Source organism: Ixodes scapularis, unplaced genomic scaffold, assembly GCF_016920785.2.
Source record: "Ixodes scapularis isolate PalLabHiFi unplaced genomic scaffold, ASM1692078v2 PGA_scaffold0__279_contigs__length_252992795, whole genome shotgun sequence".
NCBI lineage: Eukaryota > Metazoa > Arthropoda > Arachnida > Ixodida > Ixodidae > Ixodes > Ixodes scapularis.
Window position 1 is genome coordinate 257,909 of NW_024609835.1, and position 22,398 is coordinate 280,306.

A 22,398-nucleotide genomic window follows, 5' to 3' on the forward strand; every position below is an offset into this window, starting at 1 on the left:
AATTTGAGCCAACTTCGAGAGCACGAAAGCCACCCGCTAAAGATGACAAATATGATAGTACTATTTCTAGCAAGGTGTATGGGAACATCATTTCGACTGGACACAGCCCCGCTTTACGTATAAAGTGCGAACATGATAGAAGAATATTGACGAAAGTTAAAGCCAGTCTTATACTTCATTCACACGATCATTAATGGACCTTTGCTCTCAGCTGCGAATCAATTAACGACCATCCGCGTGTGGCAAGTGATTGCAACTCAAGCGCGCGAACTCATTCGCCCATTGCGAAGGCACTTATGCTAACGCTCCCTTTTTGCTGGCCGTTTGAATGGGGTATAAGTCCTTGAAGAAGCGATCCTCGCCCATACCGTTTAACAAACACCACTATATTTGTAAATTGCAATGCTTTTATTTCAATTTTCGGGCGCGTACAAAAAGGAGGAAACAAAAACAAAAAGCTGCATTTGCAGCTTAATAAGGTGCTGTCTTGACACACGTAGGCGAAAAGCAACATTGTAGAAAGAAAAAGACTAAGATAAAAACACAAACTCGAGCACAGCTGCTCATAGTATTGCGCTAATAGATACTTCCAGAAATTAAAGCAGAAACACGAGCACAACTACTGACAAAATTTCACTGATAGACACTTCCTGCGCGAAAAAACAATTTAAAATTCATACACGAAACTGCACACGTAGGGAAGACGTGAAATTGTAGATTTTATTTAATACAGTGCTAATATTTGATTTGATTTCCTAAAGAGATTCAGGGTATTTACTTCCAGTTCATCAAGTAACAATGGCAAAGCATACTGTGATGATACCAAACCAGGATTTGTAGTTAGTGTTAATATTCTCAACATCTCGCCATGACAATTAAGATATTTCAAAGAAAACGCGAAATAAAAATAATGGATAATAAAATTAAAATAACCAATCATGCTCCCTCAATTTACACTACCTTATAAAGAACGTTAACATTAATTAATGTTTGCGGTGAACTGCTTGCACAGTAAGGAAGCTACAAACAAGGCAAGGTGAATATGTTTAAAAAAATGCTGAAAAATATTGGCTTTGAATTAGTATACGCTCGTCTAGTGTGAGTCAACGCTTCCTTTGTGGTTTAGTCAGAGGTGAGCTTGACGAGAACCACGTTTGCACTGCCAAAACTTAAAGCGCGCTTGAATTTGAGCACAAAGATTTTTTCCGTCGAAGGCAGCAAGCCGCGGTGGCGGGCCTCTCCCAGGAGCTTGCCACCGGCGGGGACGTCTTCAGCTTGGATGGAGAAGTTGAAGTCCTTCTTGCGCTCTCCTGGCTCCAGGTGAGTCATGTACAGGCTGTACATAAGCTCGTCGTTTCCATGCCATAACTCCTCCATTACAGGGCCGGCGCAGTTGATCTCGAGAAAAAAGATCCGACTGGTCTCCCGGTGTCTGAAAATGGTGCTGAGGTCGCCAGGATGAACTGCATCGTGCAATTTCACCAGCCATAGCAGTTCGTTGTCGAACAGGCTGACTCCTCCAATCATTGCGGGCTGCTTTGTTTCAAGCTTTGTTCCTTGGACTCTCTGGTTGCTGCGTTCAATAGTGGTCATCAGTTCAAGTTCTTGAATCCTCTCGTGTATGTCATCAAAACACGAGACGTGGTTTCTGAAGTTCAAGTGTTCCTTTATCTTCGCCTCGGCGGCTTCAAAACTGCAGCCATGCTTTTTCATGGGACACGGCTTGGGCGTCTTGCTGCAGTCTCTGGCGTGAACGGGCATCAATCCTCGTCGGATATTATCCTCGTGGCAGTAGTTGCAGGACACTAGGACCTCTTCGCAAACTGCAAGGTGGGCGGAAAGCTTGAGGGCGTAGCATCCCTGGCCGCAGAACTGGCACTCGGTAATACGAAGTCGGCATTCGAAACTCACGTGATCCGCGAGGGACTTCTTGGACGGGGCTTGGTCGCATTCGTTAGGGCAGGAGACCGGGACAAACCCACACGTCTTGACATGCTGTTTTGTCTCACAGATGGTTTTCTGGAATTTGCAGCCGTACTTCCTGCCGGGGCACCAGAACTTCTGGGTAGCAGCGTTGCAGTGATTGCAGTCGTCGATGCTGGACTCTTGCATTAGACATTTGTTACAAATCATATGCAGGCACTGGTTGGCCATCCAGACGTCGAGGGAATCCTTGCCGCACTTCTGACAATTTTCCAACTTTGCCATGATTGAAGTACAAGCTATGTCAGGCCGAGTTTCTTTACCCCTAGACCAGCGTGCATGAAAACTCTCTGGCGACAAAAGAGTACGCCTGGCAACACGAAAGGCGCGACAGGATGACTCAAACATCCGTCGGATATAGCGGCACTGTCCTTATCGTGTTCCGTGAGTCGCCCATTGGCTCTTCTAAAACAGCATCCGCGTGTTGGTAAAGAGAACCTTCGATAAACCCTCTCTTAGTGCGCTATGCGTTAGATAACGTACTTCCATAGACGTTTTTGTAGCGGTAATAAGTTGCTTTTTTTTTTGGGAGTTTTAACGTAAGCCACATTTGGTTCGCTGTGCAAGATATCTCGTCTTCCACAGAAACTGCAGCTTAGGCTATGGTTTAGGGCGCAATGAAAAACTGGGCCTCGACAGTGTGTCTTGCGCATCAAGTGAAAGCGAACGGTGATTTTATCACTCAGTGCATCCAATTACTTCCATGTATTACCGTGAGCTGTAATAAGGTTGATAGCTGGGCCCGTAGCATGGCATTGACTGACCATTCTGAGGTAAAATTGCGCAAACACAAATAGAACAAAAAAAGGAAAAAAAACACGGGACAGTTAAGAGAGGACGGAACAGATTGACATGCTAAACTCCACATCACTCTCTTGCTTTGTTCTATCTCGTCCCATACTTTTTTCTATTTGTGTTCGCGTGATTTTACCTCAGTGTGTTTTAACGCGAGTATTCTTGTGTACACTGTATTACATGTACACATTCGGTGCATTTCACAAATATTGACAATAATCAGAAACTTGCTAAAAAAAGCAAAAAATACACTACTGTGGCGTCGTTTGTGACAGACAGCACGCTTAGCAAGCAAAAGGAAAGACTGCACAATTTTAAAGCAACCGCTACAGGAAACCATCCGGTCTTTATTTTCTGCGATGATGGCTTTTCAAACTAGAAATATTTAAATTTTTTAAAAATATATTCCGATTTATTGCAGGAGTTTAAAACTCAACGCCATCGAAATTCTTTATGCTCCAATACAGAAAATAAGTTTTTACTGTAAAAAAATGCATAACCATCCGTGTTTAGCCATGCTTTTCATCTTGTCGTTTTAGAGTGGAACAAGGCCGATCAACGGCTCCCTTTGTGCGCAAGCTGTGTCCGCTTATTATTTCCGCTGGTATACGAAGGAAGACCCCAAAAGAACGATAATTTGCTTGACTCTTCAATTTCCCACCCTCCACCTACAGGAAGCACCTCATCCGAGGAAAAATGATACTGAGGGTGACTCAACTCAAGGCACACTGCAGAATTTAATGTCGCCCGATAACGCGTGCTGCACCTGATATAACAAAGGACGTTTTTCCGCGAATCATGGAAGTTTTTTAAAGCACAATGAGCCATAACAAAAGACAACAGATTTGGAATAATTAATATTCCGTACAAGGCCAAGATCAATTCGCACGAGCAGCCCTGTTTCCGTTGCTATCCGAGCTTGCCATCCCGCTCTCGACACTGACCATGTCGAATGCCGCCGTGGAGAGAGTATTCAGTCACGTGCCCTTCTCAGAGTCAGGCCTAAAGAAGAACGTGTCCCTCTATGTAAAATTTGCTTTCCTTGGGAAGAACGAGTGCTGTAGATACATCAACCTTACTGAAGAAGTTTTAGCACGTTTTAACACGGAAATCATGTATGAGGCGAGTAAACCGGGCACGAACGAGTGATTCATACCTATTTGACTGCAAAAACGTGTGTGGAAAATTTGGGTACTTTTGTGTTTGAAATAAAACGTTCAATGCATTTCAAGATATCGTAGGTCTTACAAGTTGCTCCTAAACTCTAGATATGCAGACGCAGTGCGTTCGAAATAAGGGCGCACATTCGAGCGCACGATTTTTTGGGGTCGGCAGTACATGGCTACTTTTGGGCTACATAAATCTCTTGGAGTTGGCTACTTTTGGGCTCCATAGTCTGGCTTTTGGCGGTTTGAGCTAGAAACTACCTGGCAACCCTGGTCCGTATAAGCTTCGTGGAGAGGGCCGCGTTTTTTTTTACACACGGATGTGTCTCTGAGAACGAATCCCGGACAAAAGCTCACCGGACAAAAGCTCACCGGACAGAAGCTCACCGGACAAAAGCTCACCGGACAAAAGCTCACCCACTTTTTCACAGACCCGGACAAAAGCTCACCAGGAGAAAGTTTCATGTTGGTCTTAACACGAGTGCGGACAACTTAGGTGCACGCGTGCGACACTAAATTGCAATAATTAATTAAATCTGGCAGGCGCATGGTTTGTTGATTATAGTAGAAACAAGTTTATGTATCAGTTGGCTAGGAGCAAATGCAGTCCCCTACTACCTCCATCTGTCTTGGTAGATCTGTGTGTATCTGTAACCCCTCGCAAATATTTTTAAGACGATTGTGCAAGTGCAGAGTGGTTTTTCGCGCCCACTTTACTGGGGGCTCACCTCTCCGGGCTTGTGTCAATGCCGTGGCAACGAGCGCCTGATTTTGCTGTAGGCATTCAATCAGCCTCAAGACACTTAGATGTGCGTGGCCGACGAGCTTCTGGAATTTGGTATTTCATCCTTCGCAGCTGTTGTTCGTCCGGTCTTTATCTTGAAGAGTGGCGTCGCACATATTCCACCGTTCCGGGGGAAACCCCAGTCGTCGTCGGCGCACAGTCAAGCGAAGAAAAGAATTCGCTCTGGGTATCGCCGCAGAAGGAACAGAAGGGTAACGAAAGCGGCCGTTGACACACGCGCAATCAAAATAGTCCAGCAGGCAGCCGATGTCACCGGTAGACTTTTACCTGTCTTTGTGGAACTACCTGTGCTGGAAGGAACGTGAGCCTATCCAAAATCCCGCACAGTTTTCCGAATTAGTCATGTCTTGAGCTTTTCTAGAAGGCCCAACTCCCGTTCCTTCGAGCTATTTTTAAAAATTCGCAACTCAATGGTTTCCATATTACAGTTTTGCTTCAGTTTTCCTTTTAAATCACCTTGAGATAATCCTTCATATCAGATACATTTACTGCGCACAATGACGGAAACAATACAATGTTCTTAGCCGTTCACTTTAAATATACCCTGAAGCCCAAAAAAGCCATTCATTAGTAATAAAGATACTTTGAGCCTAACTTTTGATGGCGCGTTAAGTGTGACATACGCGCAATGAAAAAGCGAGTCCACCGAAGGGTAACTTCGCTTCTTCGGTCGCTCTTCGAATTCAAAAAATTAGCTTCACGATGTTTCTTAGGCGTGGCACAAGGGTGCTCCGGCCTACCTTGAATCAAGCAAGCTTAAGCTTATCACCTTCACTCAGTTTCGGTGACCTAAATTGTGGTCCCAAATTGTTGCCTCTCTGCCTGTTATCGCTTACCCGTTGACATCTTTGCATGGGATAGGGTACAAGTTCTCCTAAATATGGTCCAATGCCCATCGTGTCTGCACTTTATTTCAGCCTGTGTTTCGCCCAGGTAGCAATAAAAAATTGAGGTGAGCTTTTGTCCGGGCTTTTTAAAAAAACGGATGAGTTTTTGTCCGGTGAGCCTTTGTCCGGTGAGCTTCTGTCCGGTGAGCTTTTGTCCGGTTACCTCTGAGAACAAACCACGATTTTAGGGGATTTTCGGGACCCCCAACTTTGTCAAAGGGCGACTCGTTTATCGGACTGTTCGTCACAGCGAGAATGCAGGGAAGGATACTAATTCATACCCGATATCGTGCAGAAGAGAAGAATATTATTTTAAAAAACACAAAAAAACGTAGCGGCAATTTTGACCTCCCTTTCTGTGGACAGGACACTGTAGGTGAACGTGGCTTCCTTGTTTGATTCGCCAAAGTAGCAACAAAGCGGCATTTTACGATCGAGCGAACGCCCTCGGAAACACTAGCTGCTCAATATAATTTTATGGTGAGTTTCACGGCTTTCCACTGCGGCATAAGCACGTGGATAGAAAAACAAACAATGACAACAATAAATGTCGAATATTTTTGGCACGCTCACACCTGCTTTTTCTTCATCATTTGGTGACTCATATGCTGATTTTGGTGGCGCAACCGTACTTCTGACCGGCAATTTTATTGCGTACGCGAAGCTTTTGCGTGCGATCCACTAAAGTTCATTATTTTGGGGTGTCCAAGTTGAAGCGGGGCGCGTTATTTTTCGATCTCTGTCCGAATGATATGAAGTTTCACGTTTTCACCCTGTGAGTGAAGTGAGTTGGTCAGTGCTAGCATCGAAGGCTTACTTCGAACTCTAATTTGGAAATAACGTCTCTGTTGCCGCATCGCGGACAAAGATATATATGCTCTTATCACTATAGAAATATAATTTGGCAGGATTTGTGCTTTTGTTATGATCGTGTACCATTGTAGTCGACGTCATCCCAGCACGGCGTATCGTTTTTGTATTCTGTTCAGCCCTGCAAACCACACTTAGGAAAAAAATGAAAGTTTGCACCTTGTTTGTTTAATTTTTTGTTATACTGCAGAAACACATTGCACCCCGTGTTTTTGAAGGCACGGTAGACGGTGGTGACGGTGAGGAGGCCGACCCCCATGTCCGACAGGGTCTCGCTCGACCTCCTCGGAGGACAGGCCGTTTTCACTGGTGACTGGTGCATACGTGGAGCAACTCCGCGCGCATTGCGTTCTCCATCTCAGAGAACGCAATACATGACTCAGTTCTATCTCGTCATTGCTTCAAAATGACGAGTGTAATTCGCAACTGTAGTCGGTGACAGGTCAAGAACGAAGTGGAAGCTCCTCCTACCCTGTTCCACTTCAGCGGAGCGAACGGTGGAGAGGAGGTCACCCCCTCTCCAGCGTTCGCAATTGGCAAATTTTAGTGTATTAAGCCACTAACTGTCAATTTACGCTCGTTTCTTTACGTCCGCCACAGCCGATAATGTTATCCCGTAAGAATACCAAAAGTATCATTTCTTTCAGAAAAAAACAAACAAACAAAAAACATAATAACAAAAACACCCGGTATATCACAGCTTTGACAACGCTTCACGTGTGTGAGGTTGGATGACCGACAGAGAACCACCGCTGGCCGTGCTCCAGAAGCGGGGAAGTGCAATTTATGGAGACCGATCATCTTATCAGAAAGATGCATACAATCCAGGAAAAGTATTCTCGCAACCATGAGGTTCCAGTTGTACTTACACATGTATTATCATCAAATTTGACGGAGTTCCTTCGAACACTGAAGAGTTGTCAAGAGTAAAGATTATAAAGGAGAATATCAGCAGGAATTTATTGTTTATTCAAAACAAAACAAGCAACAGAAAAACGCATTTGTGCGGCCGGGGCGGCCAGAAGCACGGACTGCGCGCACCCAGCGTGGAACCAGCGAATGAGAAGGCACTCCTAGCAGTCTGTTTTTGAGAGCCACGGCATGCCGGCTGCCGGCCATATGTCCACTTTAATTCTATTATGGCCTTCGACGCGTAAGTACACGCACGAGAATTTTCAACAATATCACGCGTGCGCCGACCGGCCTGTAGATCAGCGCATCGTCACGGCGCGAAGTAGCGGTATCAACGACAGTACGCGCGTGCGCAGAAGAAACGCGCCGAAGTCGGGGTCGGCTGCTAAGCTGTTTCCCCAATCACGACCCACCCCTGGCGCGACGCCCACCGCTTGCTCCACCCCATAAACAGGGGACCTAGTAATCAAAGCGACACACACGATACGCAGACACGAAGAGCAGCCAGTAGGAAGGACACCGACACGAGCTTAGTCAGCGAACGAAATGACAGACACAAACTTCACGCTAGGCACACAGAGCAGGGGTAGTTACAAAGATGAGAGGCATGCGCAGACGGAGGTAAGCAGTGCACAATAAATACGCGAAAACTCGCAGCAACCGAAGAACCACGCAGAAAACACGTACGTGCACACAAACCAGAAGCACGTGCGTCACGCTACGTATCGACGCGGAACTGGCGACTTTGGACATTACGGTAATTTGATAGCGAGTTCGTTCCACGGCACTCGTGCCCACGCGTGCCCACTCGCAGCGTGGAACGGGTTCGTTTCGGCCGGCACTCCACGAGTGGTTGCACTCTCCGAGTTCGTTTCAGCGCTGATACCCCTCGCGTGCATGCACTCGCTGCACCGAGAAAATCGGGAGTGCGCCAAAATGCAATCCCGTCATGCCTCGCTCCGGCGGGGTCGGCGAGGAGCGGGAGCAGACGACGAGGGTTCGTCTGCTACAATCTGTCGCGGAACCCAACGGAACAAAAAGTAGATTTTCTGATAGAAATCGCGTCCCGCGGGCCACGAAATCAAACGCGAGCTTGAATTGTGAGCGTCTACTATTTCCCGAAGGAAGCAATTGACAACCCGTGATTTATTTGCAGGTTTTAAATCGCTCTGTTGCCGTACAAACGCTGAAATATACCAGTGTGTAAAGAAATGCTCAGAACAAACGTAACAGCGGCCCCCGAGATGTCTATCATCATCCGCGTGCGGGTGGAAAATTTAACATTCGTCGGCAACACTCCGGCCCCCAGCAGAAACCTCTGTCTGCCCCATAAGCATCAGAGAAAGCTGAAGATGGTAACTTTACCCGAGGATTGGGCAACATCGTCATGTTTAACATTTACCTACGTCAGCTAACTTGCCCCGTCGTATTTTGTTCGAGAAAGCTCTCGTTCTTGACGCCGTCACCAAGGCTAATTTCTGATCTACCTATAACGACGATCCAAATCGAAAGTCCCAGTTTTGCTGGATATTCCAACAGGCTAGTTTTAAGCCGTACCCTTTCAGTGGTTCACGCATAATACCATGCTCAAACGGATCAAGCTTCTGCTCGGACAGCATCATCAGTTTTCTTCAGTGTAAACGGTTATAAGAATTGAAAGATCGTAACCAGCTGCTTTGTATAAAACTGGGTGCGGAATTTTACGCCGTCTGTAACTATCTCTACGGCAGCCGAGCTGCTTGAAGTCATCGCAACTATAAACTACAGGTTGCAGCGACCAACGTTTGTAGATAAACGTTGGTAGCCGACTACATTCTCGCATTCCCACGCATTACTCCGAACAGAAAGGCGCTAGTTTCGGTTTGAAGTCGGTACCTTTTCTACGACATAGATGGCGGCAACATCAGTCTTCTGCACTCGGTGCATTTGGCGAGTTCGTTTGAGTCCAGCTTTCCGTGCAACACTCTGTGAGTGCGATGTATTCTGGGAGAGAACTCGAACGGTGCCAGTGCGTGGGAAACGAACTCGCTATGAAACTTCGATATTGATTGCGTGAACGACTTACTCAGCAGACTGAACCGGTGGAGCCTCGCATAACAAAAAATCGTTTGAAAACATGAAAGCCATTGAAACTCTCTTTAAAAGCTATATTAGCAGAAAGTACCGTGTTATAAAGGACCTCACGAGTTTCGACCAAGTTTTCGAGCACGTTATTTTGCAAGAAACGCAAGAAGCCAAGCTGATTCCAACTGGCAACCACAGCTGGAATCAGCGCCATCCTCGGCAGTCTCCTGAACCTCGCGTAGTCACATTTCAGCCGCCACCACATAGAGGACGCAACCGGACGTCCAATTTATATTTTCTGTATTTTTTATGACTTTTTTAATAATTAGGCACGATTAGCGAAAATGGGGGCTAATAATCAGGACCTGGGACAGTAATCTCCATTTAATACTAAAAATATCGGCCTAAATGTCTGCCAAAAGGGGTCAAAATACTCGGTTTTGACTATCAACAAATTCGTGATTTCGCATTCAAACTTTTTTTATAGAAAATCAAAGGTGAAATTTAGAAAAAGGGCCTCTGTTGACAAAGCAGAATATGCTTTTCTTTGCGGGTGTACAATTTTATTCAAATGTGCCGATCCCTAAGCGCTGTACCATTGTACTACCAAATGAAGTTTGCCAAAAAAATACTGTTTTCGTCACTTTTCACGTGAGCGTTCCGAAAAAAGTTTAGGCCATATTACAATGAAATTTAGCGCAGCTCTTTCGACCATAGTTGGAAACACATGTAAAAAGTTTCAAATAAAATGACCGAGTAGGCGGCCAAAAATTCGCGACTGAATGTGCTTCCGCGAGGTAAATTTGTTTAAGTAAATACCTGTGAAAATAAAATAAAAAAAGAAAAAAAGGGCCTCTGATGACAATGAACGCACTCTTCTTCTATAACAATCTAAAATTTGAAGAAAAATGCTCAAATTGTGCACCCTGTACCACTGTACTACGAAACCATGTTTCGCCGAAAAGGCCTATGTTCACGGGTGCCCACTGAATTAGCGTTTTGCACTAGGAAAACAAATCCTACATCAGAGGAAAGATAACGTTGTACAGTACAATATGATATATAACACATGATTTTAGCAAGCTTGAACACGCCACAATCGCATTTCGAAAACGTGCGGAAAGCGTCATATGCAACGCTGAGTTCGCGCTTCTAGCCTTCACTGCGGTAAAACGTAAGGTAAAACGGAGTATAAACATCTGCCCGGATATTGACGGTGCCAGCCACATGTGACTTGGCGCGACACTTCCGTAACCGAATTCTTTCTAAAAAAAGTCATGCTTTTCAAATCGAGACGTTGGAATTCCTGCCTCGGTCCTAGCTGGCCCTAGCAGAGATTGTTCAACAACAACACGAGGCCATCCCCTTGGCTCCAACACCGTGCTCGCGTAGTAAACAATTATGTATAATAACACAAAAAAAAAAAATCGAAAAGAGCGAAAGTATGCAGGCTAGCGGGTTCGTAAACATCATAGCATAAATTCTCCTGAGACAAGGAGAAATAAAATAACGAGCACGACAACACAAATTCTCAATGTTTGTTATATTATTCTCACTGTCTCAGGGATTACATAATAAAAAAAAAATCAACTTTTTATAAAATTGATGCACTGTCGCGACGTCTGCTGGCGTTCGCCAGAAAATAAATTTGAGCCAACGTCGAGAGCACGAAAGCCACCCGCTAAAGATGACAAATATGATCGTACTATTTCGGGCAAGGTGTATGTGACCATCATTTAGACTCGACACAGCCCCGCTTTTCGTATAATGTGCGAACATGATAGAAGAATATGGACGAAAGTTAAAGCCAGTCTTATACTTCATTCACACGATCACTAAGTTCTCTCCTGCGAATAATTCACAACCATCCGCGCGTGGCGAGTGAGTGCAACTCAAGCGCGAACTCATTCGCTATTTGCGAAGGCACTTATGCTAACGCTTCCTTTATGCTGGCCGTTTGAATAGGGTATAAGTCCTTGAAGAAGCGATCCTCGCCCAAACCGTTTAACAATCACGACTATATTTGTAAACTGCAATGCTTTTATTTCCCTTTTCGGGTGCGTACAAAAAAGAGAATACAAAAACAAAAAGCTGCTGTTGCAGCTTTATGAGGTGCTGTCCCCCTGACACACGCAGGCGAAAAGCAACATTGTAGAAACAAAAAACTAAGATAAAAACACAAACACGAGCTCAGCTGCTCATATTATTGCGCTTATAGATACTTCCAGAAATTAAAGCAGAAACACGAGCACAACTACTCACAAACTTTCACTGATATACTATTCCTGCGCGAAAAACAATTCTAAATTCCTACACGAAACTGCACTCGTAGGGAACACGTGAAATTGTAGATTTTATGTAACACCGTGTTAGTTAATATTTGATTTGATTTCTTAAAGATGTTCAGGATATTTGCTTCGAGTTCATTAAGTAACCATGGCAAAGCCCACTGTAATGATACGTAACCAGAATTCGTACGGAGTGTTAATATTCTCCGCATTTCGCCATGACAATTAAGATATTTCAATGTGAAACGCGGGATAAAAGTAATGGATTTTAAAGTTAAAATAACCAATCATACTCCTTCAATCCACACTACAGTATAAAGAACGTTAAAATTAATGTTTGCGGTGAACTGCTTGCACAATAAGGAAGCTAAAAACTAAACATAGAGAATATTAAAAAAAAATGATGAGAAAAGAAATATTGCCTGACTTTGATTTGGCAAACGCTCATCTAGTGTGAGTCAACGCTTCTTTTGTGTTTTAGTCAGACGTTAGCTTGACGAGAACTACGTTGGCATGGCCATAGCTTAAAGCGCACTTGAATTTGAGCATAAAGATGTTTTCCGTCGAAGGCACCAAGCCGCGGTGGCGGGCCCTTCCCAGGAGCTTGCCACCGGCGGGGACGGTCTCAGCTTGGATGGAGAAGCTGACGTCCTTCTTGCGCTCTCCTGGCTCCAGGTGAGTCATGTACACGCTGTACATAAGCTCCTCGTGTCCATCGCATAACTCCTCCTTTACCGGGCCGGCGCAGTTGATCTCGAGAAAAAAGGTCCAACTGGTCTCCCGGTGTCTGAAAATGGTGCTGAGGTCTCCAGGATGAACTGCATTGGGTAATTTCACCACCCATAGCAGTTCCTTGTCGAACAGGCTGACGCCCCCAATCATTGCGGGCTGGTTTGTTTCAAGCTTTGTTCCTTGGACTCTCTGGTTGCTGCGTTCAATAGTGTTCATCAGTTCAAGTTCTTGAATCCTCTCGTGTATGTCATCAAAACATGAGACGTGGTTTCTGAAGTTCAAGTGTTCATTTATCTTCGTCTCGTCGGCTTCGAAACTGCAGCCATGCTTTTTCATGGGACACGGCTTGGGCGTCTTGCTGCAGTCTCTGGCGTGAACGGGCATCAATCCTCGTCGGATATTATCCTCGTGGCAGTAGTTGCAGGACACTAGGACCTCTTCGCAAACTGCAAGGTGGGCGGAAAGCTTGAGGGCGTAGCATCCCTGGCCGCAGAACTGGCACTCGGTAATACGAAGTCGGCATTCGAAACTCACGTGATCCGCGAGGGACTTCTTGGACGGGGCTTGGTCACATTCGTTGGGGCAGGAGACCGGGACATACCCACACGTCTTGATATGCTGTCTTGTCTCACAGATGGTTTTCTGAAATTTGCAGCCGTACTTCCTGCCGGGGCACCAGAACTTTTGGGTAGCAGCGTTGCAGTGATTGCAGTCGTCGATGCTGGACTCTTGCATTAGACATTTGTTACAAATCATATGCAGGCACTGGTTTGCCATCCAGACGTCGAGGGAATCCTTGCCGCACTTCTGACAATTTTCCAACTTTGCCATGATTGAAGTACAAGCTATGTCAGGCCGAGTTTCTTTACCCCTAGGCGAGCGAGCATGAAAACTCTCTGGCGACAAAAGAGTACGCCTGGCAACACGATAGGCGCGACTAGGGAGGCTCTAGGCGCGACAGGATGGCTCAAACATCCGCCAGATAGCGGCACTATCCTTATCATGTTCCGTGTGTCGGCCGTTGACTCTTCTAAGAACAGCACCCGCGTGCTGGTAAAGAGAAACTTCGATAAACCCTCTCTCAGTGCGCTATGCCTTGGATAACGCACTGCCATAGACGTTTTTGTAGCGGTAGTGTTTTTTTTTTTGTTTTTTTTTTGCGGGAGTTTGAACGTTATCTACATTTGGTTCGCTATGCGAGATATCTCGTCTTCTACAGAAACTGCAGTTTAGGCTATGGTTTAGGGTGCACTGAAAAACTGAGCCTCGACAGTGTGTCTTGCACATCAACCGAATGCGAACGGTGATTTTATCACTCGGTGCATGCAATTAATTCCACGTATTATCGTGAGCTGTAATAAGGTTGATAGCTGGGCCCGTAGCATGGTATTCACTGAACATTGATGTAAAATCGAAAATGCAAAAAAACAGCACAATTAAGAGAGTACAGAACAGATTGACATCCAAAACTCCACATCACTCTGTCTTGCTTTGTTCAAACTTATCCATTTCTTTTTTCTCTTTGTGTTCACGCGATTTTACCTCAGTGCGTCTACCTTGAGCATTCTTGTATTCACTGTTTTACATATACACATTGGGTGCACTTCACAAATATTGACAATAATCAGAAACTTGCTTAGAACAAAAAACTTTACTGTGGCGTCGTTTGCGACAGATAGCACCCTAAGCAAAGAAAAAAAATAACTGTACAATTTTAAAGCAACCCCTGTAAGAAACAATCCGGTCTTTATTTTCTGCGATGATGGCTTTTTAAACTTGAAATATTTTTTTATATTTTTTGTATGTATTTCGATTTATTAAAGGAGCTTAAAACTCAACGCCATCGAAATTCTTTATGCTCCAATCCAGAAAATAAGTTTCGAGTGTAAAAAATGCATAACCATCCGTATTTAGCCATGCTTTTCATCTTCTTGTTTGAGAGTAAAACAAGGCTGTTATTAGCAGGTCTGAAATAAGCAGTGTCCGTTAAATATTTGCGCTAGTTTACGACGGAAGACCCAAAAAGTACGACCATTTGTTTTATCTTCAATTTTGCGTGTTTCTCACAACATTTCAGAAATTTAATCACCCTCCCTGTGTTCTCCCTGCCAGGCAATGCCACTTCCCCCACCACTTTTTTTTCAATTGTTCAAATTAGTTCTGGAACTCTTGCGTAGTGATTGTCTTTAGTGCCGCCGTCATTAAGAAAAGAAAAATTGCGCCGAGTAGGGTCTGGGGAGTATAGAAAGGGTGGGGAACCGTTTTGATCAGTTCCCAAATAACATTTTAGTTCAGGGCAAACGTCCAAACAAATGGCTCTCTGATCCTCGGAGAGAAAATGTGGAAGGAACTTCGCAAACCTTTTTAATCTGAATTTCTTACTGTCAGAATCTTTTAACATTAACTCAAAGAAATTTCAGTAAATTCATGAAGTCCTTTCAATTGTTCGACGACAGTCAAACATTATTGTATCGCAATATTGCTTTATCGATTTTGACGGTTTTGTTTGTTGAAGGACACTCAGGTTGAGGTTGGCCTTGAAGCAACATGTCGGCATGTTTGAACCGAGAAAACCGCTCATAAACTCTTACCTGACTCAAAGCTTTTTTTTTTTTTTTGCAAGCTTGTTAATACATTGTTGCAAGTTTTGTTGCTGCGTTTGAAAAAAAAAAAAAAAAAAAACTCTATGTACATACGTTTTTCTTTCACGTCCGCCATTAGAAAATTGTCGAAGACAGTGGCAAAGGCTTAAGAACAAAAAGCGCACTGATGTAACGAATTGTCCCCCAACGATGCCGCTTGACAAACTGATGGAAAGGGCGGTTAGCACATGCGTCAGTCGGCGAATGCCGGTAACTAACGCCCTTCCTGCGTCTATAATAAATTGTAATTATTTCTGGGTTACCTTTATCATGTCTGCATAAGCCTTTGTTTTGGCAGACTTGTTTCCACAGGCGATGCAGATCAGCAAAAAATATTCCCGAAAAAAAAAAAATAAAGACAGGCGAGAATTTCGACAAGAAATTGTTTATTGGCCCGTTAAGTCCTATTCTTCAATTTCCTGTTTTATTGGTCAACACGTTTGTTCTTCAAGGAAGTGCTGCTTCGGAAACCAGCGGATGGCGTAGCACATCTGCAACCAGCTGCCCATTAGAGATGTTACATTTACATTAAAGCTTCCAGTGACTACGAATTCTAAATGTTCCTACCGGCTCATGACCAAACGACCTGTTTCGACATTCAAGACGAGCAAGGAAGCGCTTAGCCTCAGAGAATTGAGGAATATCCTGTAACCACTGCTTCGGTATTGTCTAAGAAAAAAGGGTGTAGTCGGGTGCATCGGGCGCACATGCACCCTTTTCCTGAAAGATGCACCCTGCGTTGCCCAGCCTGTGTGCTTGTACCGACAATGAGCATCCTCCTCTCCCTTAATAACCTCTAGGTGTATCAGTGCACCCCCACGCTAGCCACGCGCCCCGATCAGCTTGTGCTTGGATTCCCCTTTGGGGGTCACTTTTTGGGTTGGGCAGTTTCTTAGGAAGTATGGAGCTATCCTATTCACTCAGTATTGACATGAGAGTGGACGCTATGCTTGTTTTAGGCCAATTGGCTTTCCGGGTAGGATCACATGACTACAGTCTCCAAGCTAGAGATAAGGCAGAGCATGGCACCTGCCAGAAGGCCAAGGCCACGGATAGCATCCACTGCACTATTAACTTTGGGTCGAACTACCAAGAGGATATAAGTGACAAATTCTCTCGTTGTGTTCATTATTGGGTTGCCCCTTTGCGAGGGCGCCTCCCTTTCGGCCTTGAAGGAGCTGCAATTTTCATGCTTCTTTCTTTTTTCTTTCTCTCCCTAAGCTGAAAGCATGGAAGAAGGTGCGCAGTTGCCGGACCTAGGGTGCCTTCATGTGCGCTTCGCATAGGGTGATGCCAACTGCCTGTTTCCCTTTCCCCATCGCCATTTTGTTCCTCATTGTTTCCCCGTGCGTTTCCCGTGCGCCGGAAAGTGGCCTTTGTGTCCATCGGTCCCCCCATCCGAGGGGGAAATGCTAATCCTCCCTCCGTGGGTTCCACAACGCTGCACCGAACTTGTGAGATAAGGCGCTTGTTTCCGGGAGGGTTATAAGCCCCACGGATTATCGGCGAGACCAAAATGGCTGCTGGTTTGTCGGCGAGTGGTATTACAAAGGGTAACACCACCCTAGCAAAGCGCATATGAAGGCTCCCTAGCCGGACCTAGGGTGCCTTCTTGTGCGCTTCGCATAGGGTGATGCCAACTGCCTGTGTCCTTTTCCCACATATTCTTCCACCGCCATTTTGTTCCCTCATTGTTTCCCCGTGCGCCGGAAAGTGGCCTTTGTGTCCATCGGTCCTCTCATCCGAGGGGGAAAATGCTAATCCTCCCTCCGTGGGTTCCACAACGCTGCTCCGAACTTGTGAGATAAGGTGCTTGTTTCCGGGAGGGTTATAAGCCCAACGGATTATCGCCGGGAACCTAAATGGCTGCTGGTTTGTCGGCGAGCGGTACTACAAAGGGTGGCATCACCATAGCAAAGCGCACATGAAGGCTCCGTAGCCGGACCAATGAACCGGAGGCTTTTTTATCCCTTGTCTGGGCGCGGGTGACGGCAGGAGCGTGATCATATGAAAAAAGGTTTCACGGATGACGTAGTAGCTTTTTCCGATCTCGGAATGTCTGCTTCCCGGTCTAGTTTCTTGTGTGCTGTGCTGCGACCAGCGGGGCTGCCGTAGATTTCGTCCGCGACAACGTATTCGAGTGTACCGATATTTCCAGTGCTTGAAAATCCTACGCGTATATCGGCAACATGCCGATATACGCGTAGGAATTCATGTGATGCGTTTAGTGTTCAGTTCGGCAAATTACTGATTCTGCCACATCGTGTTGAATCTTCACGGACCCCTTTCTTTTCGTGTTTGGGCTTGTGTCGTTCTGCTGTGCCCGTCTCGACATATATTTTGGATTACATATTTTAACTCCGGTTTTTTCATCGTAAGTGCTCTGCAACCTACTCCTTTGCAACAATTGACCGTTCCGTTCCGGATTACCTCTAGACGTAGACATAGTATATTTTCTAGTAACCGGGAGAATAATTTTTCCTAAATTTTATAGGCAGCCACCTGCCATTAACATGACTACAATCATGTGACAACTGCAGGTAGAATACTGACTTCCTTATTCTCCTGGCGTTTTGTGAAAACACGTTTTCGTTGATACACGTTTTGTAGACACGTTTCATGGATATTAACGTTTTAACGTCACTCGTTACGCGAAATGCACATTTGTCGAGCGTGTATCTCAGAGGCATGCTCACCGACTCAGCCTACCCGTTTACGCCGCTGCGTTGCGGCAGTCTGCGGCGGCTCATTACGAACATGTTAACCCACCTGTCCCACCCGTACACGTCACTTCGCGGATACATTCTGGGTGGCTCATTACAAGAAGAAAAAAAAGAGAAGCTAATATAGGAAAGCTAATCTAAACTCTCGATGGAACGTCGTTCGATGAATGAATGGCGACTGCCGGTGCAAGGTTCGTGGAAATAATTCTGTCGGCTGCTTGGTGAATAGATACTACCTAAGACTCATCCCCGGTTTTTGTTTGCTTAGTAATCTTCTCAATTGTGCAACTGCTTCTTCGTACCTCTTCACATATCACGAATTGCTTGCAAGTTTGTACTTGTTTACGGAATAAGCTGTCTAATAAACTTCTATAAGATTTCGAAACAATCCCGTGTGTCCGTTTACCTGCCTTCTTGCAATCACCGGGGCGCATACATATTTTACTCTTTTCCTTGATGTCTTCAATAGGTTCATGAAGTTATGAAACGGGTGCATAAAGTGGTGTGACCATGAATCTTTGAATCGGGTGCATCTGTGTTCTCTTCGAATTCAGCGGGTGTAGAAAGAGGGGTAACAGTACGCTATTGAATGGGGTGCTCCTGTGTTCCCTTTCAGAGCAGTAGGTGTAAAAAGGGGGTAATGGTTCATAATTGAGCGGGTTGCATCTGTTTTCCCTTTGAGTAAGGTGGGTTTATGTAGCGGTGCAATGTTACACCTTCGAACGGGGTGCATCCGTGTTCCCTTTTGTTTCATTGGGTGTAGAAAGAGGTGTAGCCATACACCATTAAATGGGGTGCACCTGTGTTCTCTTCGAGTGATATATCTGTAGAAAAAGGTGTACATGTGCACCACACCAACGGGTGTACACATGCTCCCATATTTGGGGTGTACGAGTGTTCCCCAAAGGTTTTAATACATGTGACAAGCACTTACACCCCTATGGGTGTACCATATGACACCCTTTTCTTTTAGAGTGTAGTGTTGACATGGGTGTAAAAGAACGCGTCAATCGTTTGTGAAAGAAATTCCAGTAATACTGCAGAAGAATGGCATCCTATGGGTGCTTGCTTCTGCTGTGCCACCCAGCTTTTAACAGGGCTGCCGAGGATGCGGCACATAAACTATCCTGCCGTTATTTGTTTATATAGAGTGATGCTGTGTGTTGCGAAGTTGTGATGTGCTTCCTTGTATACAAGTACTCTTGCCGTGATTTAACCTATCTGTACTTCAGAAGAAGCCTGCTTGTGTGTATTCAAGTAATGTTTGGCGTCTGTAACCCCCGCGCTGTAATGCCGAAAGGCGCTGCGGGTATTGGATAAATAAATAAAATAAATAAAAATAGACGATAAAGCAGAAGGTGAAGATCTACAACTTTCCATAATTGGATGACTTCCCTTCGCAGATAGCTGGAATGCTCTTGTCATACACGACATTGCCACATTAGGTAATGGGTTGTACTCCTGTTGAATGTATTGGTGTGAATGCTAAAAACTGCGCTGGGCTTTGTGCAGCCAGATTTCTTTGGCCCCAAGAAGTCTAAACCAGCTTCATCACAACATGCGGAGCAGCTTGTCCCAGCATTCTATTCATGTGGCTAGGTAATACCTACAGAATTATAAATTTAAGGAAATTCGTATTTGAAAACGCATGCACTGTGTTTGGTTGTGACGAAATGCAGTGAATGGAGGTTGGCAAATCCAATCCCAAACCGCGACCACTGGGTTCCCAAAATTCACTGCACGGCACTAGGCCACTAGGCTCGCTTGGTTTCTACAAGTGGTCTATTGGCACAGCCCTCGAAATTTCCAGGCCGCATCGCTCGTAATGCGAGAGTGTGTGCACGTTTTTGCGAAGCAACTTGGTAGAGGTTAGAGCCGCTGTGGAAGTTTTCACCATACGATTTTATTGAATGCTGTCAGATAAAGCAGTTAAAACTAACTCCTATAGAGCTACTACACTGTGGTCTATTGCAGGTTAAGAAAGCCGGACAATCTCCTGCTGCAATGCCCTCCACTCTCCATTTTAACAGAGCGAACGCTGGAGAGGAGGCGACGAGCGACTCCTCTCCGAAGGAGAATGAAGACAAGTCTTTCATCTCCACAGTGGTGTCTCGTGTAAAAGGTAAGCGATTAATTGGTCTAACGAGCACGTAGCTTTGACTTGTAGAGATGAAAAGCCTGTCTTTATTCTCCTTTGGCCCGAAGCCCATGCATTTCACTGGGTGCGTTAAGTCCGTGCTCCGGAGCGCGAAAGTTTGGCGCTCCTTTCACTAAACGGACAGGAGTGCCACCGGAGACTGACACTCGAGCACGTGCACTCGAGCTCGCTCTTCGTGCACCGAAGATTTTTCGGAGGTCACGTAAATAAACAAGATGGCTGCGCTGATATTGAGACCGTCGAGACGAAAGGCGTAGCCGGATCGCTGCTCCTTTTCAGTTGATTAGTGCTTAATCCGGTGGTTAAAAACGATTTGATTTGAAAGTCAAGACGTAATTAGCGTTCCGAAAAAGGTTTGCTCGTGAATCTCGCCTCAAAAAGAAATTCATCTATCAAACGGTAACGTGTCGATAGCACAGGGACAGAAAAGTTGTCGAGATGAGGAGACATTCAGACCGCTCTGTCCCTTCTATAATGCTTAGCCTGCAGCGAATAAAGATACTTATACCCTAGTTACACGGGCGCTTTGAACTGTCGTTGAGTTCAATCACAGTTATCGGCCCCAACTGTGATTGAACTGAACTGAACTGAGATGGTGCTACACGGCTCTCTGGAACCCAGTTGAAGCTAAAACGAAACTAGTTCTTGTGCCACGTGATCAGTCTAATTGTTAAAGTAATCTACTCGGACAAACATATTTTATTTACTATAAGTATATTGTACATTATGTTCAATACCTTGTTGCTTTTTAGCGGCGTTTACATCAGTACCAGAGCAGATTCAGGGCTAAGTTGCGCATATTTTACGCTAGGTGGTGCTAGCTACCACCCGCTACGATGGGTGCACCCCAACGAGGTAGAGGGGCTTAGAGTGATAAACCGGAAGTTCGGAAGTGGCACCCCCCCGGTTGCCGCCATATTTTACGCAAATGTGACCACTCGTCACGTGACCTTCCAAGAGCCGTGACGTCACAGGTAAGATGGGAGCGCCCAGAGCTGGCGGATGCAAGTTTGTTCGGTGCGCGGTAGCCGTCGTGATGTGCAGCTGCTTTCCGACGACTTCGGGCTTCTTCGTGCTCGCTGACGCAGGTATAATGTGAAAATATGAAGGAATGAGACTTTATACCGTTTTTGCTAAAGATCGCTCTGGATCATCTGGATATTAACGCCTGTGAGACAGCATCAGCTCTGCATCGCCGTACCGGTGCTTGGATTCCGGGATGTGTCCGAGGATCGATAGAACTTTGAGTGCTTTTAACATGAAATTTTCGCATTCTCTTAGCTTTGTTTGAACGTTGAAATATCTGAGAATCTACGCGAAATGTATACGTCGCGTTAGGGCCTAAGGGAAGTTGTTTCAGCCCTCCGTCACCGAACAACCATAGCAACTTTTAGCGAGGAAGCTCCTGCGATTTTAACCTTTTGTGCTAATCCACGATTCTACATTCGATCGCTTTTCTTCCTTTTTTTTTTGTGTGTGTGTGAGTGCGGAGTGCACCCTTATTTTCAGCTACGAGGTTGGCGTTTTATTGAGTATGGGGAAGAATAAATCGTTGCAGGCACCTGCTTCAAAGCTATTCGATTTGCTATAAGAACAACTGTTTTGGTTCATGCATAGATTAACTGCGCATTTTTTCTGTTTTGTGGGATTTATTGCAGCTATACTCTTTTCCATCAAGAGTGCATTGTATTAGTCGGTCAATTATTTAATTGTTTTAATTACCTGGATAAGATGATTCATATTTGTGTTCATCCCTTGCCTGGAGAGCAGTCTTGTTGAAAAATGTCGACTACCATTCCTTTCGGTCTCTTCAATAGACTCTTTTTAAAAGTGTGGGCTGTCTATACTTCGCATCACCGTAACTTGGAAAAGGCCAACCGCCACAGCCCCCTCGAGCCAATCAGAGAGACGGAGCGGTGTGTGACAAATCTGTGCAGACGAGCACTCTGGTGATATGCTGTCATGTGCCTCTCTCCAATGTGTGTATTGACTCACCGAGACCGTAGCCTTTGCCGTCTGCCAAATTCTGATGAAACAAATTACAGTAGCTACTACTGTAATTACCCCAGGCTTTCATACTTTGGGTATTTGTTCGACAAGAATGTTATGTCCGCCATCCCTGTGAATTCGGCTCAGCACCTAATGGACTCGAATGCTGCACTGGCGTTCGACGTGAACTGGGACCCATTCGTGTGCTTTGCGCCGAAAAAAAATGGTGACGGTTGTGTTGCTTGATAAGGTTGTGCAAAGGGTCTATTGTGTCATACATATAGGAAGTGTCATGCTATATAACAATGCATCAACACATACTATTAAACTATATGCTCAGAGGTGTGTTTGTTTTTCCAATTAACAAGTTACAGCAGTGTGCTT

At 45.2% G+C, this 22,398-nt stretch overlaps 2 protein-coding genes across 2 annotated transcripts; both read right to left on the reverse strand.

Annotated features, from left to right (window-relative positions):
* Window positions 1-389: 389 nt before the first annotated feature.
* On the reverse strand, window positions 390-2,687 carry LOC115325783. The gene has a single exon (XM_029986495.4). The coding sequence runs from the start codon at window positions 2,329-2,331 to the stop codon at window positions 1,123-1,125; it is 1,209 nt and encodes a 402-aa protein (XP_029842355.4). The 5' UTR covers window positions 2,332-2,687; the 3' UTR covers window positions 390-1,122.
* Window positions 2,688-11,504: 8,817 nt separating this feature from the next.
* On the reverse strand, window positions 11,505-13,473 carry LOC121835832 (TNF receptor-associated factor family protein DDB_G0272340-like). Its single transcript, XM_042291071.1, has one exon. It carries the CDS (start codon window positions 13,331-13,333, stop codon window positions 12,248-12,250), a length of 1,086 nt encoding a protein of 361 aa, XP_042147005.1. The 5' UTR covers window positions 13,334-13,473; the 3' UTR covers window positions 11,505-12,247.
* Window positions 13,474-22,398: the final 8,925 nt, after the last annotated feature.